Here is a 22723-nt window from a genome sequence, read left to right on the forward strand (position 1 = left end):
ATAAAACTGAACTGCAAAGCAGCTTTACCTGCTTCTAAAAACCTAAAATGGCAGTAAGTTTATGTTTTTTGATGTCTGAAAATTGAGCCTGATCAAACAGCTCCAGATTGCTTAGCATATGTTGTGTTACCTAGCTCCCCATGCAAAGCTCCGGTATGTTTGTTTAAGGTGGTTTTATTGCTGTATATAAACCAGTTTAAACAAAGCTGGTTTTTGCTCTACAGTGGAAGCTGGAAAAGACAAGTGTTTTGTTGCTGAATTACCATTTTGAAATCAAGTGTTGCATTCTTGTTGGTTGTGCAGAAGGCTCTACTTCTGCTTTTCAAAAAAACCTTTCAGTGTCAAAAGTTGAAAAATTTTGAAACTCAGAAATAAAAAAATAAAAAATACAAATTCTAAAAAATTTCTGAGATTACTCAGACTTTTTTTCTAATATATTTTTGACTTTTCAAAATTAGAAATGTCCAAAATTGTTTCTTGAGAACTTCTAAGATAAATCTATTGGTGGAAATGTATGGATTTATTTATTTATTTTCTTTCTACAATGGCCCTAATTTGCCACTATAGTTTGCAGCCATTTTGTTGTGAGTGTATATGTTGAATTTAGGGGCATCACCAGCAGCAACTTATTTGGATTTAAAGAGACAATATGCCCTAAAACAGTTCAAAACAGGCAGAACTGACAAGACTGAAATTTCACCATAAAAGAATAATTTTCTGCAAAAAAATAATTAAAAAAATTACGTTTTTTTTAGCGCCCAAAGATATATCATAACAGGGAAGTGTAGCATAATAAGTCATCATTTATTAATTTATCTTAGTGCAGGGGGAAACAACACAAGCTTCTGAAAACACCACTCTGAAGCACTCAGTTTTAAAACTGTGGGTTTTATTACAGTTCATGTTGAGTTAAACCATCAGCTTGGCAACCATTTCAAATAAAACAGCAAATCTCCAGCATTACTCCTTTCTGGCACAAGAGGGCAGCAGCTTCCAGTAGAATGAGGGACAGTCAAAGACTCATCAAGTTCATAAAGGCATTTTTTGGTTCTTGATGTTAAAAAATAATAATTTGAGTTCTGCTCTTGTCACTCTGCAAAAGGCACAGAGCATCAGGACACCGGCGGCTCATTTCACAACAAAGAAAAGATCACTGCGCTCCTGATTTGAAATCGTATGGTTTCAGAACAGCTGTCCTCTCTACAGAGAAGGAATTGGTGACAAAGAAAAGCTGAATACGACGGACAAGAAGCAGACTCTGAAATGAAATAAACCTATAAATTCTTTTAGATCAATGATTAAAACATGGCGGCATGCTTTGTGAAAGTGCTGACTGGTGCAGCCCATGCAGTGTGTGACAGTAAAACAGCCCTCTGACCCTCAGAGGCCTTTGTTGAAGTAAACTAGCTGGACTTTGTCTCCGTATTGAGACCCGATGGCGTCTCTGAGCTCAGGCTCCAGCTTCGACACGGCCATGGAGCTGCAGGAGAAAAAATACGTTAAAAAGAGAAAAAAACTTGATTAGCAAATGAAAACGTACTGTTTAAACTGATTTACAACCATAAAATGTTTTAAATCAATATCAGTATTATAATCACCATTATTATTCATATTGTTGCATCAAAACTATCATTTTATAAATTACTTTCATTATCATTCTTATTATAATCAAAAATACTGCTACTTATATTCATACTATATTATTTTACAGTAGTAACTGATGACAACTTTTACACCATAATCACTGACCTTATAACTTAATTGTAATTATTGTTGATATAATTTATAATAATGCTGTTAAAATAAGACTATTATTATTATATTCTTTACATTGTTGAAAATTATTACTAAATAGTATTAACAATATTATTAACAACAATATTTAACATAATATAAATTATGATCATTATTGTTGATAATGGTTATAACAATGATAGTAGCAATAATAATAAATATTATTATTGTTATCACAACAACAACAATAATAATTACTATTATTTATTTATTAACTTTTTTTTACACCTCATTAATATTAATGAGTGACTTTTCTTCCTTACTGGATTCAAAACCAGATTCAAATTTATCTTAAATATCCAAGATATAAAGTGAAGCTGCTTGAAAAACAAATCCTAAATTAATTATTCTTCATCAATACACATCTTTGTTTGGTTCTGGCTTATATTTACACTTTGATTAATGTTTGAAGAGAGATAATGAAATGATTATTAATTATTTGCTCGATTTGATTCCTCCCACATTTAAAGAAGCAAACTGTTGTAAAAAATTTAAGGGTCACTGGGTGTCTTCAGAGAAGGATTTAAACTTTTATCAGCTGTCAAAGTTTTATTACAGCTGAGTTATAAAATCTTTGGTAAGATAATCCAAAACATTATAGCTCACTGTTTTTGACTATTTGACGCTCACTTCTCTGCTCACAGCTCAGCTCCCCGTTATTATTTCCTCGCAGACATTTTATTTCAGCATCTGAAGTCAGATTACAGGGATTTATAGATTTGTTTGCAGGTCATAAAAACCATCTGCTAGCCAGACAGCAGGAACAGTTTTACGACTGTTTAGTCATCCAAGTAAATCCACATGAATGCAGCGAGAAAAACATCTGGACTGCTCAATAACATTTAGCAGATATTTTAATTTGGGAGTTTCTCTGCTGGTCTGAAGACTTTAAGATGCAATACAGTTTGAGTGATGGAGAGATAAATTTCAGAGCTTCACAAAGTACTGCAGAGAGCATTAAAACAAGTCAAAGTTACAGGTTTGCATATATTAATCGAAGAAGTGTTCTGGGTGGAGGGATTTTATTAAAATTATTGCGACGATCAGAAGGATGGAAAGAAAATAAAGAGTGAAAGAGCAAACGAGAAAAGGAGAGAAAGCAAAATAGTGAAAAGAAATCAAGAGTAAGAAACTGAAAGGACAGTGAAAAAGAATATCAAGGTGCAAACATGGAAGAATATAGAAAATATAGATATTTCTATATTCAGAGGGAATACATTTTGTTTCAGACTGCTGTAACAAGTAAATATAGAAATATTCTATTCAAAGAAAGAATAAACTAGTCCAGATATAGAAAATACTGCGTTCAGATTTCTCCAGATTGCATTAGAACCCTAAATATTGTCATTAAGTGGCAATATTAAAGGAAAATCATGAGGCCTAGGCTCAAGACTTGCTTGGCATCTTTAACAGCTCGCAGGTTGTCATTTTCTCTCCCCGTTTCCAACTTGTTTGACTTAATCAGATATAAAGTCAAAAGGGACAGAGGAAAACCTGCGTGAGATGAGGTGTTTGAATGTGGCAGCAGGTGAAAGGACGGGATATTTTCATTACCATCGCTGAGGGAACAGGGAGCAGGCCGCCGGCACCATGAAGATCAGACTTTCAAAGGAAAGAAAGTATACAAGTCACCACTTAAAAACTGTGGAAGCTATCAAAACTAATGTGACCCCGTGACCTTCTGTACTCACAAGACTCCCACCAGCATGACCTGAATTGGTCCGTGAAGAAACGTGATTCTCTGTTAACAGGCGGAAAGCGACGTGAGGACGGGCGGACACATTTACCTGACATTAGCACACTGATGGAGACAAACGATCTGACCTGCATAAACTTGTACTTTTCCAGCCTCTGCATGATGATGGGGAGGATGACTAGGAGAGGAAGTAAAGGGAGTCAAGACGGGAAAAGGGAGTAAATCTCAACATGACGGTGATAAAGAAGAAGCGACTGTGTTTCATACTCATTCCTGGTGCTGCCATGGTGATCCGAGAGATGACCACCTGAGTGATGCCTTTCACTGCTGCTTTCTGCAGGTGAGAGATGAGATTTCACGGTGAAAATTATTAAAAAATTATATATATTTTTTTCTTTTGCACAAAATCATTCTTCGATAAGAATCTTGTCACTTTAACTCCATTGCTGCAAACAGATGCACAGTTATACAGCCATACATGTTTAAAAAGCAGAAGTGGAGCCTCCTGCACAGCCAACACAAATGCAGCAACTGGTTTCTTTATGCTAAGTTAACAGTAAAACACTTGTCTTTTCCAGCAGCCATTGTAGAACCCAGGCTGTCGCAATAACAAATTTTGCTGGATGATAAATTGTCCCAGTAATTCTTGCGATGGACGATAATTTAGCTGATTTCACACCATTTTCAACTAATATATTGATGATGGCATATGAATGCAAGTTTGAGCTTTCTAAGATCAACTCATTTAAATGTTTTAAAGAGCTCTTAACGTTGCAACTGGAAGATATTTTAAATGTCCAAAATAAAACATGGCAATCAAGAACAATAAATAAGAACCACATACAACTGAAACCTTTAATGAAACTGATTATAATGTCTTTGTAAATAAATTCGGCCTTGGAAAAAAAACTCAGTCAGGATGGAAATGATCAACCTCATTTAATTTATCATGTAATTAATTTCTAATTTAATACACCAATAAAACCAGAGGAGGAAATGTGCAGGAGCTCTGCTTGGGTTAGTAGGTTTCTAGGCACCAAAAAGCAGAAACTTATTGCCAAAAAATGTTTGGGTGTTTTTTTTTAAAGCTCTTTGGCTGATTTTAGAAGCAGTTGGGACACAAAATGTGAAACTTACATTTAATCCAGATATTAATTTTAAATAAATGTGTGCGACAAAAGTCATGAGGAGATTTTTTTCTAATCAGTCAATCAGTAGTAGCTAAAGAACAAGGATTGTCCATTTCTGATCAGAAAAAAAGGAAAGCAGCAGAATTAGTTCCCCCTGTTTGTAATTAGTATAATTCAAACCCCCTGACAATCCAGAAGAGTAAATCTGAACATTTTACTTCTTCCTGGTTTGCTTTTCATGCAAAGCTCTGCAAAGTAAAAAAAAAAGGCTGCTCAACTGTCTGTAAGTGTCCGTTATTCTTTTATTCAAATTTTTAAAAAGCGAAACATTTTTCATCTTTAATCCAACATATATCATCCTTAGTTGAGCTGAAAAACAAAAGCATCTCAGTACAAAAAGAGTTAAAACCTCTGGAAGACGTTTTAAAAATGATCTATGTCAAAATTGCAGTTAATTCCATATAACATGACTAATCTGTAAACAATGGAAAAGCATAACAAAACTATTGAGGTCATTTTTTTTAACAAATTCCAAAACAATATTATAATATTATAAATTAATAAGTGAAGTCAGAAGATTAAACTTAATTCAAGGCCCTTAAATTATGATGATTATGATGCGCTGACCTTTGAGTGACCCAGTTTGTTGCCGTTTTCATCCGTGACAGCGATGCCATTCAAAATTTCCCTGAAAAATACCAACAATGGACAAATTGACATTCTCAGAATGTGACCCAGTTTTTGACTTCCTTGGTCTGAAGATGGCAGATAAAAGCAACAAAGATCAACATGCAGACAAAACAATAAATTAGTTAAATGGTTCATCAAGATGTGCATTGCAGCTTTTAAGTCTGACAGCTGATAAGTAGATGTGTAAGAAGCATTGATGAGTGTTTTCAGTAAAACAAGATATCCAAGACATTCAACCAGACACAAGAGCCTTTATATTATAATCCAGAAGGATAATGTGGCGAAACAACTCAGAAATATGAGAAAAATCTAGTCCTTTGTCAAAAACACAAAATCTTACCAAGTAGTTTTTGGTTTAGTTTGTAGTGTGAATATTTTAATACATTGGAATAAGACAAAATTAACTTGCAAGTAGCTTTTCAGCAAAATTTGGAGATTGTTTTAAATAAATTATTGCTTAATATTGATAAAAATGTTCATAAATGTCTTACGTCATAGGTGAAATAATCTCCCAGTGAAACTAGTACTTTTTGGTGGATATGAAAACAAGCCCATATATCTTGCTGAAAGTTACTTGTATTTTAGTTTTGTCTTATTTCAAGCGAACTAAGATATCTGCAACAGAAATATACTTGGTAATATTTGTGTTTTTGCAGTGCAGGTTTTATTGAAAATGAGGATTTACTTAGGAAACTTCTTATGCAAATACATTAAAAAGCTTTTGGTTGTATAGTGGCACAATGTAGCAAGGTTTTATGGGTAAAGCAAGTTACACGGCGGAGGACTGACTGTTGCCGCATCATGGGAATGTTGACACAGTTGGCTGCTGCCACGGCAGCAAACGGGACCCAGCGAGCCACGAGAGGAGGAGCTTTCTGAGAACAAATCATCATAAACACCAATGATCTCCCAGGTAATCCACATCACATGATAAAATAACACTGATCTGTTGTAGTTTTAGCACGCCAGTCTGAAAACTGAACCAATCGGACTGCTAGCTTGAGGTGTGATATGCAGAGGGACCGGATTGTGCTGAATGAACTCCTCTGTGTGCGTTTGTACCTTTGTGTAAAGGTTGAGTCCCACTGCTGTTGCTAAAGCTGTGCTGGTTGCTGTAACATAAGCCACTCCGATCTGCCTGAGGAACCGGACAAAAGCTGTTAAAACTGCCACAACAACACATATTTTCAGTCAGTTCAAGAGTCAAATTTAAAGAAGCATTTCTGATCGGATGTTTATTGAAGTTAAAATCTCATTTTGTCCCACAGACAAATGCTCACTGCTGATACTGAAGCCTCCTATCTTATGAATAAAGCATTAAAGTTATCTGAAACCTCGTCGTGTCTCATTTGTCCAATTACTTTCAAATTAATTTGAGTTTTTAAAATCGTAATGAAACAGTGTTGTGTTTGTCGTCCAACAGGCAGGTTGTTAGCACCAACAATGTAGCTTTACATCATCCTATTTTGTTTCAAGCATCTCTCCAGTACTCTCTACATGAGGAATCTTACTGCAGAGCCAAACAGTTTTCCCTATAAACAGCCAACAGTGCACAGCTGACCCTGCGTTCAGTCCACTTATGACTGATACAGCCGAGCTGATCTAAACCGAACTGAGCCGGTTGAACCCAGGAGCTAATAACGTTTGTAAGTTGAGCTTTAACGTCTGAATGTTTGCACTGAAATCCCAGCAAGATCCTCTCTTTCACGTAGGAAAAAATGTATTTAGTGAACAGAAATATAATTCCAACAACAAAGTGTTTATTAGGTGGATTGTGGAGCAAAGTCAAAAATGATGTGGCCAGAGAAGAGCTCGTTTTTTCCAAAAAGCATTTTTACAAGAATTTCTGATGTCAAATGTGCAGAAAAAAATATTTTCAATGATTGACGGCAAAAATCTATGATTTTAAAAATATGATATGATGACATTATGAAGTCAAAAGTTTGTCAGATAATTCTGGTTCTCACTTTGGAGAGATGGGAGACGCGGCGTTGCGGTTGGTGTAGTTGACCAGAGCGTTGAAGGACTGGTTGACCCACTGCCAGAAAACCACAGCAGGAACGGTCCTGAAACCAGAGCAGCAGGTTTAGCTTCCGCTTCATAGCTGGATGGAAAGACACATGGACGTGGGTCCGGTCCGGTTCCGGCTACCTGTAGAACTGCAGCATGAAGCCCGTGATGGCCATGCCTCCGGGGACCTGGAAGGACATACGGCCGATGAGGTTCATACGGTCCCCCGTGTCGGGGTGGAAGGCTGAATCGTACAACTTCTTTGCATAGTACAGCTGCTCCACTGAGGTACCTGGAGGAGTGGATCCTGCCCTGTGCAGAACCACAGAACGATACCGCTCAGGTGAAGCACAGCAGATGATTAAATACTTCAGCAAATCGTTCACAAGTGGAGACAAAAACCTAACTTGGCACAGATCTTCCCAGAGGCTTGTCTTTTTGGAAAAACAAAACATAGGACATAAATAAAATTCAAGATGGCCACCATGGTCTTTAAGGAAAATTTATTTTTGTACCACATTTGCAAATATTGTTGGTGTCAAACCATACTTAGTTGGACCCACAGAATCATTTTTATATTTTTTGGATTTTCCACCAACATTTAATAGTTTTTAAATAAAATTGATGATTAAATGAATTTGGTTGGCATCAAAGTTTGAATATTTTTCACAATAGAAGACATATATTTTCTTGTTCTTGTGTTTTCTGGTTTTCAAAATGGTCACTGTGGTTGTAATGGATAAATGATTGCACTGAAATCTTTGGCAGTTATTACAAGTGAAGTGCACAGCTGACCAAAACATTAGGCTTACTGACCTCTAATTCGCTAAACAATTAGCAAATCGTTCACCTAAATAATTTGCTAATTGCTTAGCAGAGCTAACAGGATTAAGCTATTGATTAGCAGAGCTAACGCTAAACTGAAAAACAAAAATTTGCAGAAGCTAACACTAACCATTGAGACAACGATCTGGATGGAGACAACTGCATAAATAGAATGACCAAAGTAGAAAACATCTAATGTGACAAAGTTCATCCCAGTCATGGAAATGGGTAACATTTTATGGCAATGACTGGTTAAAAAGTCTCAAAAATGGCAGCCATCTTGAAATTCAAGTAGTTAATGGGAAATAAGAAGAACGTAAAAGCATGCACATTTTTCTGCTTGTATCAAATAATGAGTTTACAGTAATGTGCTGCACTTATGGGGAAAAAAAGAGGAAATGCTCCCCCCGCATTACGTTCATTTTTTCTCACCTGCAGCTTTCTACTAGCGCTTTGGCTTCATCCAGCTGTGAGTCTGGGAGGACCGCGGTTCTGCAGTCGGTGATGTTGAAGAAATGCTTCAGCCGCCCCATAAAGGTGGACTGATCCCACCGGGGAGCATCGATGTCGAAGGAGCTCAGAGCCATTTTGTTTGTCAAAGTCTGGCTTTTTGCACCTTGTTCGCCCTGAAGGAGGTCACCAGGAGCTCCAGACGAAACCTGAGGACCAACAGAATATTCTCTAATTAAAGATATTACATATTTTTTATAGTCTGCATAACCATCAAACTGCTGCACTTCTCACATTTACTGGAAACATCCAGCGTACTCTCATAGCCCTGAACAAAAACAAACTCCCATTTCCCCTTGAAACAATTTGAAGGCCCAACAGACTTGCACTGGAAATCATTGACCACCTCCTGCTAAATCCTTCCATGGGTAGTCGTTTTGTTTCTGCAGCTGCTGCGCTTCATTTTAATCACCAAGACGAATCAAAACCTGCTGAATAAGCAGCAGAAAATTCAAACTCTCCTCTGTATGTGAAATGAAACCTTAAAGTTTCAGGTTAAAAATAAGCAGGAAAGAAAGAAAAACATATCTGTGGAGTCTGACTGGAACTGGATTGTTTCTGAAGCTGTTTGTTTTGAAAGTAGGTTAAATGGCTGCAGATGCTGGTGGGGGACACAGAGTAGATTCAACTACACTGTTCACTTTAAAACTGATTTAAAGTGTAGATGAAAGGAGAAGGAGGGTGCAGGAAAAATTATAAGCAGGGATAATCATCTCTTTAGCATAAACATTGATTATTCACAATATGTGAAACCTGAAATAAGATCTGTTTTAACAGCATTAGCAATAATTACCCAAATATCCCTCAGAGATTGGCTTTTTTAATTAATAATTTAAATTCTGAAGCAAAATAAGCAACAGGATGCAGCAGGGACCATTTATAAAAGTAAATAAGCTATTTTAAACTATAAAAGCGGAATAAAGACAAAACAAATTGTATTGAAAATCATCCAGAAACATATAAACTAGATAAAAACAGAAATATGAAGCTGCCACCAACCAACAATTGTCGCAATATACAAGACAATAGAAAAATACTTTAACAGTAACGTGAACGTCTTAGTTTTCTGGAAAAGGAAAACCTTTGTGTTGATCACTGACTTAAACCAAATGGTTTAAGATTTTCCCTCTTTTATTTGCTTTGGCAGAGATATTTGTTTTCGTAAAGATCCAGCTATGCATGTACAAGACTTAAACTAGTGAGATTATGGCTTATTTTGGGGCTTTTTATTTCATACAAAGATTAAATATAAATAAATGTTTATGTCCAAATGAAATAATCATCCTTACAAAATAAACAATAATGACAAAACAGCAACATGTAAGCAAGAGAAAAAATGCTGAGTAATTATGATCCCATTAGCATAAACTTCAGCAAACATGTTACAGAAACGTAAGGAACTAAAGTCTCCAATCTCTGAAGTCTCATTCTTTATATTCAAAATCAGACATTGTTGAGTGAGAAATAAAGTGTCTGCAAATGGAAACAGTATACTGCTCATGCTAGCTGTACTGACAAAAATATTCTGAAATATCTGTGAAATGCGGCCCTGGTTTCTCCCTGCATCAAATGTCTTTTTCTCACTAAAGTTACAATCTCTCCTTACCTGCAGACCCTGCATCATGGTCCCTTCTGCTGGCCTCTGGTCTAATGTCTCCTCCCTGACTTTGCTCTATCTATTGCGACAATAAATATTCCTTAAATACGTGGAAAACAATAGTGAGCAAAGTTTCTGCGCAGAAATGAAAGAGGTTGTTTTTTCCCCCCAAGCATTAAATAACTAGCAAAGGATGGAACATATAATGTTTTTCAGATGAAAGTAGCTAAAGGTACAAGTGAAAAGTATAGCAGAGTAAAGCTAATGTCATGGTTTGATTGGAAAAGTTGCAAGGTTTTTGGCATTTTGCTGGTTTGTTGCCATGATTATAAAACACCAAAACTAACACTGTGCATCACCACAAACACACCATCCCCACACTTAAACATGGTAGTGGCAGCATCATGTTGAGGGATGTTTTTCCAACACATATAAGGAAGCTGAATGGAAATAAAACCTCCAAAATAAGTCTTTTGCCTGCAAAGTATGATGGTGTATTAGGCCCATTGTATATAGAAAAAAAGATGAGTAATTTTCCACAATAAAGCTAATTAAATTTTGAGATTAATCTTAGAAATTGTTTTAGAAAAATCAAGGGAAATTTTGTATTTGAACAGTGGCAAATTTGCAAGAACAATTTCAGAGAAAACTTTCTGGGTTATTTGTAGCAAAATTTCAACTTTTCAAAGTCAGAAATGTCTTGTTTCTTTTTTATTTTTAGAAAAATATTCAGATTAATCTCAAAATTTCTGAGTTTTTTTTTTTTTTTTTTTTCAAATTTTCCACTTTTCAAACTTATAGACTTCCCTGGCTAACAAAACCCAAAAGAGATTTATTTGGCTTAAATCTCTTTTTTTTAATCTAAAATCGCCACAATAGAGATTTCCAAAGATGAACGAGCAGCAAAGGTTTGTTGTAGTCTAGTCTAGTTTGCACAAATATACTGCAAATTTACTTGCATGCATTTTCCACCACTGGTTACTATAGCTTAGGATTTACTCAGGCTTGACAAACCGGATCTGTAGGTTAGAGCACATCCAGCATCACAGCATATCTGCACAAATTTCCAATACCGATTTCAATGACGTGCATCCAGCGTGGGTTAATAAAAGACAATCAAGTGTTTGGACCGGAATCATTTGGAGAGTAAAAACCACAGACAGGAGGGATAGTTCAAAGAAACTCGTCAGACTGAGCAGAAAGTGACGCAACTCAGACCTGCAGTTACCAGCTCAGTCTGACACCCCGGAACATCCAACATACCTGCGATGAGATCTCCGCGCGCCAACCTGGCAGGTAATCACATTTGCTCACGCGATACGGTGGTAAGGAAACGCGCACGTGGTACGGCGTTATCCAATCAAAAGCTGGGATTGATCCCCCCCTCCACTAACCCACCTCTTGTAAACCAAACCCAACACGAGGAACAAACTGCAGCCTCAGCTCTACAGCCAGTTGAGATTTATTACCTCCGTGACGTGTTTGTCCTGCTGCCAACGAGGAGAGGAAAATTATAAACATTCACGAATGAGTGCGGCTCACAATAACCAAAATGTTGTGGTGTTCATTTGTTTTTTATCTGTAGAACATTTAGCACGCAGCTAAACAAACGTGCTCCTGGTGCTGCGTTCAGGTGAAATGGTTTAAAATATTTCTATGACAACTGCGGTGGTACGCTTTCGTCACAGTTCTACGTGGCAAAACTTGACACGCCTCCCAAATAGAAAATACTGGAATATAAAACCAGAAACATACAGAGCAGCATAGGCTTATCGCAATAAATCACATAATTAATTAAAACGAGATCATTAATTTTCATTTGCATAATTTATGGTTTGCAAAATGTATACATCTTCTTACGTCACTATACCATCACTATTATATTACTTGAAAATTAATTTAATATAAAATCCCAACAAAAGGACAACAATATTGTCCTTTAAATCAATAACTTCTGGGACAATTTATCGTACATCAAAATATGTTCTTGTAACAGTTCTGCAGAATGCAATATAAAATGATTTGTCTCTCAGCAAAGAGACAGGAAGATTCACACACAAGTAAAAGTACAAATATAAAGATTCGATTTTGTAGTATAAATAAAAAGGCAATAAATGTTATATATCACCCTTTTGTGTATAAAGTAAGCATACACACAAATGTGCAACTTAATAGGATTATATGACCAGCTATTTCAAGAGTGAAATACTATCTGATAAGTATAATTAAGCTATTATGACTAACTCATATCGATAATCTCATAATTATGAGATGCTATTTCATTTTTATGAGGCAATATTACATAAACATGAGATGTTATGATGTACTCTCATTATGGAATATCATTTTGCGATTGTTATGAGAGTCTAACTCATACATCAAGTGAGACAAGTGTTTTTCATCAGTGCTGAAAATGGTCTTCCACCATTTTGCAAAGAACAATGAGCAAATAAATACTGTCTTTGGACACATATCCTAAAAGACTGAGCTGGAGTTGCAGTGTAACTCAGACAAAATCGCTTTTCACGTAAAATCCCAACAAAATACTCAAAAGTGTGATTACAACGTGACAAAATCTCAATTGTATGATCTCCAGACATTTTCCCCGAGTTCCGTGAATGCAGCACCATCCCAGGAGTACGCACTGTGCGTCTGACGTCACGTTTAGCGGCGTCTCCAGGAGAGAATCCAGCAAGATGGTGAGTTTAATTTATCCCAAAAAATAGGCAATAACTGTAAAAGATCTCCCTTACGTATGTGTATATTTATAGTACGTAGGTTTTACTTTTGTTAGGAGCTGATTTATCGGTTCTTGCGGTCTGGATCTTGAGGAGAAAACGCAGTCCGTGTTGCCTTGTTGCTCCTTCAGTTACCAGGGGAGATTAGCTCAGCTCGTTAGCTCGGCGCAGCTCCTGTTTGTGTACCGTTATCTATGAGGCGCTGCGAGGAAACATCCCGCTCCACGGGTCCAGGAAACCCCTACGGTTAACGGTTGTCGTCGTGATCTGATGCGATTGGGGGAGAGTTTATTCACCTCTGAAATAAAACTAAAGTTTAGTTGCAACTGGCCTGTTGGTGAGGAATCCAGGTGGATGTAGGGAAGAAGAGTAACAACTCCTCCTGTCCCCAGGCCATGGACGGATTAGTTCAAATAACACTGGGCCCAGGGCAGAACATTTAATTCAAAAATACTTTTTTTTTTATCTCAGAGGAAAATTAATTGTTGTAACTCATATTATATGAGAATCTTAAAAAAAAAAAAAGTCTGAATGGTGATGCTGTGGGCTGGAAGGATGTGGTAGCAGTCAGGCTTGCAACAAATCTGAAGAGGCCTCTGACTTGAGGCATGCTAACAGCTCAATATCTGGGCAGCAGAGACAATATTCCATGGTAGCATGCCTTGGATGGCGCCATTAGTTGTTGGCAAGAACTGTTAATCCACTTAATTTGTTTTTGCTGCTCCTCTTTAAACTTCTTTCTAGCTGTAAAGTTAGAAACCCACAATGATCGACGGAAGAAATACATTCATTCAGCCTCCATTTGTTACTAGAGTTTATAGTTCAGGTATTATTTGAGCTTTTGACATGTCTATCAGCTGCTACCAGTTGTAAAAACAATGTATTGATACCACGGTTATGTGTCCAAAAGTAAAAATCCTTTCAGATTCACAGCATCCAAAAATCGAGAGAGGATTTGTTCACAAACCTATCAAATAAGAAGAAGAAGCTTCAACTCATGCAGGTTTTTCTCTCTTATAATTTCAAGATGAATTTAAGTTGAACAAAAATCGTAATAATTATAATTCTAGCTTGTTAGGTGACTATTCCCAGATGTCTCTAAAGTGTGGATAATATTATGGAAACATAATGTATGATAATATGACTTGCAGTAAATAAACAAAATTATTTTGAAGTGTTGTATAGCAAACATGAACTCCAGATAATGAGTCGTCTGTCTATCTACTGGGAAAAATAAAATGTAATATTTCCATCTCATCCACAGCGTTTTTATTGGCTAAGTCTGTTTGCTCTCGAAAACTTTTCAAGTGTCACCAAATGTGTTGCAAGCATATAGTAATTTAATATAAAGAAATATCTGCCCGTTTTTCTTCTAAAACATCCATTTTCTTTTTGTTAATTTGTTTGTCAACTCGTGGTAATGCTTCCTTTCTGTCATTTTTTAATTTATGAGTGAATTTGTTGTATATCCTGTCATTTTCCCTGCTGTTATAATCTCTCTATTCCCTTGGAAAAATGAACCTTGCCGCTGTTTGCTGTAGGGATTGCTGTCCATCCTTCGTAAGCTAAAAAGCACTCCAGACCAGGAGGTTCGGATATTGCTGCTGGGTCTAGACAACGGGGGGAAGACCACTCTTCTCAAACAGCTGGCTTCAGAGGACATCAGCCACATCACCCCCACACAGGTAGCAAAGCGCCGAAGACTCCTCCACTCCCTGCTTTTCAGTGCGGATTGGCAGCAACTCTGTGCTTTGTGCTCCCTGCAGGGATTCAACATTAAGAGCGTACAGTCTCAGGGGTTTAAGCTGAACGTTTGGGACATCGGAGGCCAACGGAAAATTAGGCCGTACTGGAGGAACTATTTTGAAAACACTGATGTGCTGGTAAGGAGAGTTTATATTGTAGTCGCTGAATTAAATAAAGACGTTTTGAGTTGATGAGTGAAATGTTTTCCTCGTTTCAGATTTACGTTATTGACAGTGCTGACAGAAAGAGGTTTGAGGAAACGGGGCAGGTATGTGCAATAAGCAGATGCATTTCTATACTTTCAACATATTGTTGTAAAATTAAAAGAAATTAAAATTTTAACAACCAAAATGTATATTTTCTCTTTTTTTAAACTTTTCTTGTAATACCAAAAATTAGCCACTAATTGGCTCCTGCAATAGCTAATCAAAAAATTTGTAATTTTATTGTATTTTACAGTAAATAATAACCTGCTCTTATTTCTTTTGCAATTTGTGTTTAAGTATGCTGTGGTAAAACATATTCAGGTGCATTTTGATACGTGGCGTTGTCATGAATTATGTGTGCTCTTTCTATTCCTGAGCACTCTGAAATGTCATTTATAACCCAAGAAAAACAAAAAAACTATCCTTTTTGATAAGATGCTGTTTTCATTTTGGTTGTGCTTGTTTATTTATTGAGAAACACCAAAATAATTGTAAAGTTATTCCCAATTAAGTGATTTAATCCAATACATAAAGAACATTTGAAAAAGAAAACATTGTACTTTGAGTCATTTTGATCCCTTTCCTTGAAAGACACATTCATTTGATTGGATTATAATTTTTAAAATTTATGTTATAAAGGAACTTAGATTAACAGAAGCCGCTAATGAGCTTCACTATAGGCTCAGTTTTTTTGCTGTTTTTACTAGGAGACAGATGGATTCCCTCTGTTTTCCTCGCTTCCTCCGTGTGTCTGATGGACAGATGTGTGTTTGTTGCAGGAGCTGGCGGAGCTGTTGGACGAGGAGAAGCTGAGCGGCGTTCCTGTGCTGATCTTTGCAAACAAGCAGGACCTGCTGACGGCGGCTCCAGCCTCGGAGATCGCAGAGGGGCTCAATCTGCACACCATTCGTGATCGGATGTGGCAAATCCAGTCCTGCTCTGCTCTCACCGGAGAGGGGATTCAGGTGAGCAGGAAGCCCAGCGTCTGGCTCGTCACGAACAATAAACAATATCTGATAAATTGGAACATCATTGGAAAGTTAATTTATGTCAGCACTTCACAATAATATCAACAAAACAATGGGCCACAGTATGTAAATCCCAAATTATAATTTTTAGAAAATGAGAATATTAAACAGCAACACTATTTTTTTTTTTAAATACAGAGCTGCTGGTCTACTGAAAGTGATTGTAGATGCACTCAGCACTTGGTCAGGGCTCCTTTTGCATGAGTTACTGGATCAGTGAGGCTGGAGCCAATCAGCCTGAGGCATTCAAATTCAGAAATACTTTATTATTCCCTAAAGGGAAGTTAAATGTTGTTGTAACTCATATGAATTCAAATTCTTCAATGAGTTATTGTAAATGGTGATGGATGTTGGCATGAAGGATTTGTTGTTGCAGTCTGTATTACAGCGAATTTGAAGAAGCCTCTGACTGAAGACATTCTGGTTTCCCAAGACAGTTGTTGTTGTACATTGTGTTGGGTTTAAGCATTTAATTTGAACACAATTTGTTTGGATAGTTTCATTGTAAGAAAAATTTATTATTCCTAATTTCTCAAAAGGTGACTTATAGATCTGTGTTACTGAAATAAATATTGGTTTATATTTTAGGTATTTAATAATGTTAATGAAACAGTTAAAACAGTACTTTAACCTTTTTGTTAAAGTACTGTTTTGTTCTCGAACCAGTCAGGGTGTGTGGGAGACATTTTAAAACATAAAAATATTATTTATAGCATTAATATATTATGTTATGTAACTGTCTTTTTTTAGGTCATTTGTATTGTTTTTATCTCCAAAAGTGTGGTGATTGGAAAGTTTGAAAAGTCCTTGAATTTTAAGTGTATGAACCCTGTACCGCACTTTTTTCTTCCACTAAACTTTCCAGTGCTATGTTTGCCTACGTATGAACACACAGACTTTTTCACCCCCAGACAGAAGTGTATTTCAACAAAAATATATCACTATGTGTAGAATGAAACTTTATGACTTTTAGATTCACTTGTATTTCGGAGGCTTTTCCGCGCTCGTCAAGCTGTTTCTTCTTCTGCTCCTCAGGAGGGCATGAATTGGGTTTGCAAAAGTGTCAACTCCAAGAAGAAATAGCATCGCTTTCACTCCTTCACGACTCGGGATGTGCGGCAGCGGCAGCAGCAGCGTGTGACACACACGACACGTCCTGAGCCTCAGAACGGTGGGATTTACTTGTGAATGTACACGCACTACTAATCCGACGTGGACGTTTTCTAACCCCTCCCCCCCAAAGCATCACCACATCGCTGATGCGTACGAATCTCCGCGCGTCGTCTGGCTTCCATGGAGGAGAGAGGCGTCAGCCCTCAAAAGGGATCGACCAGCACCACCCATATGATTCATACTGTCGCCTATTTGAAGCGTTTCCATTTTTCCGCTGCTTCTTGCAGGATCTTCCAGCACATCTCCATCTCATTCTTATGTATTCTTGTTTTTTTTAATCATTCCACGGCGGCTCCCAGCCCTTTTCCTGCTACTGCTCTGTTTGAAGTGAGGTATATTTTTGTAACTGTTTTATTTATGGTGATGTAGAACGAGAGAACTGTCTGGACTCTCCCCTTTAAAAATGATACTGTGTTAATATGTACAAAAAGACAAATAAATTAATGTGCAAGGAACACTAAATTTTTGGATCAGTTGTATATAAATCGGCCCTTTTTTGTCATGTTTTAGAGTATTCTGCATCCTGCTGTACCGTGTAGTCTATAATGTTTGCATTTCTAACATGGCAGAGATAAATGTACTGTATGGTTTGATGCGTTTCTATGTACTCCTTGGGTTAGTGAGGGAATTCACTGTTTTAGCATTTTCTTTTTGTTATATTTGAATGTAATCTGTCCAGTTTGAAAGAAAATGTACGTGGATATAAAAGAAAAAATTAAAGAGGTTTGAAAAGTTGGTAGAACAAAATGGCTGTCTGAGAATTCAACACATTCACATACAAATGGGATCTCAATAAATCACAATATCATTGTATTAATTTCATTTGTTTGAGCTCAGGAAAACCTCAAATTTATTATTTTTCTGGGCCCTTTTTGCATGAATTACTGCATCAATGCACCGTGGCATGGAAGTTATCAGCCTGCCTGATGGATGGATGGATTAACGGGTAATTTATACATAAAAACACTTTTAGCTCAATAAGGGGAAGAAGATTAATTAATTTACTCCTGATTATTGCAAAAACACAAAATCTTGCCAAGTAATTTTGTCTAGTTTCTAGTGCAAATATCTTAATGCACATGAAATAAGACAAAACTAACAGAAATAACTTTTCAGTATAACATGAGCTTATTATAATTACAAATATATTTTGTCTTTTCACATTGATTTGTCCCTTCAGGATTTCAAGATTGTTTTTAGAATTTTTTTTTGCAATCAGAATCACAGATTTTGTGTTGCTAATTTTTAAATATTTGAGAGTAATTTTGAAACATTTGCGCTTGTATAACTTTAAATGTGACTCAGGTTCGTATCGCTCATGGAATATAACTTCCTCCTGGGGGAAGAAGTGTAGTAGAAGGGAGAAATACCACCACCTGCAGGTGGGAGTGTAGAGGGCCACGTCAACAGCTATGGCGAGCCAGATTTGGCCCACTGGCCTTGACTTTGACACATCTTCAGGCCTGTCTTTTGAAAATAATCAGTAACTCTGAGTTTCAACCCTTTGTGAGTCTGAGCTGCGGAATAAAAGCTGCGGTCTGAGATCAGATTTGATTTGTTCGGACAGGCAGACAGGTGGTGCTATATTAAGCTGCCTGTGTGAGTCTCACGGCCCAGAGGCTGCACAGGACAAGCTGTGCAACTCTCTTCTTCACCCGCAGATATCTGGAAACAAACACGGGCCTCATCCACCTGGACAGACCGCTGCTTCTCCCGAGACCACCCGCACGGTGCAGGGGTCATCAGGGGTCAAACATCTGCTGGATGACATCGCAGTCCTGAACCTCCACCCTGTGGAGGAATGTGTCTAAAGAGCTAGCATTTGTAGCAGGTTTCAGAAAATAATTTATTTTTATGAATCAGACATTCTTTTTTTAAATTTTTTTATTTCGGTAAAAGTTTGAGTTTTCAAGACTAAACTTTCTAGAGTTTTCAGTTATTTTTCTTTTTTCTTCTTTCTTTATTTTTGGTCCTTTGTTATAATAATAATAATATTATTATTATTATATGTTGTTGTTATTATATAATATTAATAATAATAATAACAATAATTATTATCATTATTATTATAACTATACCTTTAATTTTAAAATATACAAGACGGAAGTCTAACATGAATTTATGCCAGATATTTTTACATTGATTTTAATATGGAACCTAAAAAATATAGTTGAACGAAAGAAAGCAAGGATTCGACAAAGGAAGTATGGAGAAAGGAGAAGACAAGGAAGGATAGCAAGAATGGAATGAAGGAAGGGAGGAAGAAAGGAGAGAAAGAAGGAAGAAAAGAAAGCAGGAAGGAAGGAATGAAGGATGGAAAGAACAAAGGAAGGAAGGAATATTGAATTGTTATATATTAACATTGTGTTTGTTGCTTTTCCAGACTAAGTCTGAGTACAAATGTGTGTGTGTAAATAAGCACATTTAAATAAACATCCGTAATACAAATTACATTCGTTTGGAGATTTTCCAGGCACTTCTGTTCCCATCTGGTTTGGGAATACCATGAGCTAGTAAATGTCGCAGAAAACAGGGACGCCTGGATTTTCTCTCCTTTACCTGTGATTAGTATGAAAGCCACAAGTGTTATTGAGTCAAATGTGACCAGATGTTGGGTCACACACCATGACAGTGACCTTGGGAACAGCAAAAAAATAATAAATAACAGAAGTGAGGTGAAACACTATATTTGATCAGCAAAACATTAACAACAAAATAACCATTCTTAAACCCACCTAAATATATTTCAAAACAAACAAGAACATTTTTCTTGCCTGAAACGTCTGATTTTAAAGCCATCATGATGAGCAAGTTTGACTTATGTGAGCTTATTGCAGAACACAGATATTTTCAGATAATAAAAAGCTGCCCAGTTGAGGACATTTGGAGGTGTTAAATGTCTAACAGAGAGTTCTTCCTGCAGGAACAGTGCACAAAGTGTTTTACTTGACTTTGCATTGAATAATACCGAGGCCCTTCGAGGCTTTTGAGCAGCCTCCTCTTCTCGCCTCACAAAGATGGTCATTGTTCAGCCTTCCTGTTCTCTCACACAGACTGAAAGTACGAGTTGTTGTTGCTCCTCGTCGTCTGTGGCTTTCATTATCAGTATTATCACCCTTGAACAAAACATAAAGCACTAACAGATTCACATTTAAAAAGGCTCTATAGATTTTGGGAGTACATTAAACAGTGTAGCTTACAGTTAGCTTAACATGCTACGTAGTGAATGTTAAGCTAACATGCTAACTCTTTTTAGCATGATCTCATTACAAGGGCTACTTAAAAAAACAACTTTTTTCACCTAGAAAAGCAACAAAGCTATGCTACAAATCCTTTTTCTAATATTATTCAGTCATTTTTAAGTTGCTTCGATTAAATATGTACAGTAATTTGAGCTTAATGGATGCTAAGACCAGCTTTTGTGGTTAGCTAGTAACGCTAGTCAGTGTTTTATCAGAGTATCAGTGAATTTGGAATAAAATACAGATGGAAAGATTTACCAATGCTATTTTATTCAATAGAGTAAAATATTGAGGATTAGTCAGAAGCCAATATTCACTAACTATGCATCAGAGTGAAGGAGGCTAAATATTAAACACACACAATAGATTTTTATTTGATTAAGATATGAAAATTGCATCCTTTTTCCTTTTGAGTTGATTTATAAAATAAAATCCCCTTCCACTTTTTTTTTGGTCAAACTTTCTTCTGATATGAAGCAGATCATTCCCTGCTGACATGGAGGAAAACTTGTCAATAAAATGTTTTACATTCTGTAGGTTATTTAGAGCAAGTCTGTATTTGTCTTGTGAGCTCAGCTCATGTTATCTTAGTTTCCATCGAAAGGCGGCATGTTAGGTTGGTTTGTAGATCAGTTTGTCACATGAAACAGTTTCAAAACTTTGTTTTTATTTGTTGAAAGTGCCATAAAGAACAAACTGGAACGTAACTAGATGTCCAAGATTCCTACACGTAAAGATATGCATCTATCCTCTTAGAAACTTCTGAGGTCTATAAAGAACAGCTGTATTTTCACTGAGATCAAATTACCCACAAGAATGGACTCTGTTGACTTACTGGCTGACATCTGAAGACTGGATGTCTTTAGAGATATCAGATTCGTTTGAATGTATCATTTTTGTTTAACATCACAATTATGTATTACTCTTTGTTGGTCTACCATTTAAAATCAAAATAGAATGCCCTGAAATTTGTGCAGTGCAATTACCTTCAAACTTTTCTTGATTTAATTACAATTTTTGCCAAATTTGGTTTGACTTTGTGATGTTTTGCACATTATGAAAGAACAAATTCGTCAAGCTGTTACATTTTAATCCTTCTCATCCATCAACTCATTGAAGAAGACTATTCATGGTTTGAAACCAGAAAAAACTAAAACAAGTCTTACACTAAACTTAGCAAACTCTTTTTCTCGCCATGGAGACAATCAGATATGAATATTTGTCTCTGCAAATGTTAGATTGTTTCTATATTACCAATGACTTCTAATATGGAGAGGAAAATAGTTTACAGTGTGACTAAAAAAGATCTGTTGCCTTTTAAGTTTCTGACTAAACCTTTAACTGAAAGAACAAACGCTTCTGTGTTTTTTTTTTTTCACAGTTGAGTAATTACTTTAATTTCCCTTTGCTGTGTGGGTAATTTAAAAGACAGTGTGTGTTGGTCACAGATCCATATCTGAGACGTAGGCTTACTGTCTGTCTTGCGGATCAAGCAGCTGTTCAGCAGCTGTGTGCACAAGTGTGAGAAACTGTGTGTGTGTGTGTGTGTGTGTGTGTGTGTGTGTGTGTGTGTGTCAGGAGATAAAAGAGGGAGTGTTTGTTAGTGTGTGTCAGAAAGAGAGAGAGAGAGAGAGGAAAGACAGAAAAGCAGCGCTGTAATTTATGCTGCACCTCCGACCCCTCGGCTCTTTAGCTGCTTGTGTCTCTGCTGAGGTTTGCTGATGTGAGAAAAACAAAAACAACCGACCAACCAAAAGAAAAAAAAAAAAGAAAAAAACGCAGCACAAGGGAGTTGTGCTTCATCTCAAGAGGGGAAAGAGGTGGGAGGAACACGAAGGTGGAGCGAGATGCAGAATGACTGAAATGTTTGGTTTCACGTGTATGTCAACCGCGATGTGTTGCTAGACGGGAAGGAGACATGGCGCTCAGAAACTGACATGTAAATGAATGCCTGCCGAACACAACCATGAGATAAAAATCCTATTTTTAAGGTTTGAAACACTGGAGGATTGTTCAGGTTTTAGTTGCATCAGTACATCTGGTTTTTGCACTTTTAAGCCATATGAGACTTTTTGAAGTTGTTTTTCAATTAACTTGGCAACCAAATTATTTCACCTCCTGCCTTGCTGGCAATGCAAAAACAAAGTTATTTTTTGTCTGTTTTCTGGAGCAGTTATCTTTAAAAAAGACAAACTAACTTAAAGGTACATTTTAAAACATACAATAACATGTTTTAAGTCAACAATTTATTTACTATTGATGGAAAAAGCACTAGTTATAAATGAAATAATCAGAGGCCGTTATATTTATCTTATTTCAAGTGCACTACACTATATGC

At 36.6% G+C, this 22723-nt stretch overlaps 2 protein-coding genes across 4 annotated transcripts; one reads left to right on the forward strand and one right to left on the reverse strand.

Moving 5' to 3' along the window:
• Positions 1-868: 868 nt before the first annotated feature.
• Positions 869-11880, reverse strand: sfxn2 (sideroflexin 2). 3 transcript variants are annotated; one of them, XM_055042657.1, is made up of 13 exons: positions 11722-11880; positions 10262-10331; positions 8578-8804; positions 7462-7632; positions 7278-7376; positions 6373-6448; positions 6100-6185; positions 5248-5308; positions 3758-3824; positions 3619-3668; positions 3486-3535; positions 3349-3396; positions 869-1480 (listed from the first exon to the last, which is right to left on the reverse strand). In XM_055042657.1, the coding sequence occupies exons 2-13, from the start codon at positions 10277-10279 to the stop codon at positions 1381-1383; spliced, it is 1053 nt and encodes a 350-aa protein (XP_054898632.1). In that variant the 5' UTR covers positions 10280-10331; positions 11722-11880; the 3' UTR covers positions 869-1380. The 3 variants fall into 3 exon arrangements, with proteins under 3 accessions (XP_054898632.1, XP_054898633.1, XP_054898634.1); XM_055042658.1 differs by lacking the exon at positions 10262-10331; XM_055042659.1 differs by lacking the exons at positions 10262-10331; positions 11722-11880 and adding an exon at positions 11516-11632.
• A 968-nt stretch (positions 11881-12848) lies between these two features.
• arl3b (ADP ribosylation factor like GTPase 3b) lies at positions 12849-17878 on the forward strand. The gene is made up of 6 exons (XM_055042660.1): positions 12849-12951; positions 14532-14675; positions 14757-14873; positions 14954-15004; positions 15722-15907; positions 17006-17878. Exons 1-6 carry the CDS (start codon positions 12871-12873, stop codon positions 17051-17053), a joined length of 627 nt encoding a protein of 208 aa, XP_054898635.1. The 5' UTR covers positions 12849-12870; the 3' UTR covers positions 17054-17878.
• The last annotated feature ends 4845 nt before the right edge of the window (positions 17879-22723 follow it).

This window comes from Poeciliopsis prolifica, unplaced genomic scaffold, assembly GCF_027474105.1.
Source record: "Poeciliopsis prolifica strain line A6 unplaced genomic scaffold, Auburn_PproV2 SCAFFOLD018, whole genome shotgun sequence".
Taxonomy (NCBI): Eukaryota; Metazoa; Chordata; class Actinopteri; order Cyprinodontiformes; family Poeciliidae; genus Poeciliopsis; species Poeciliopsis prolifica.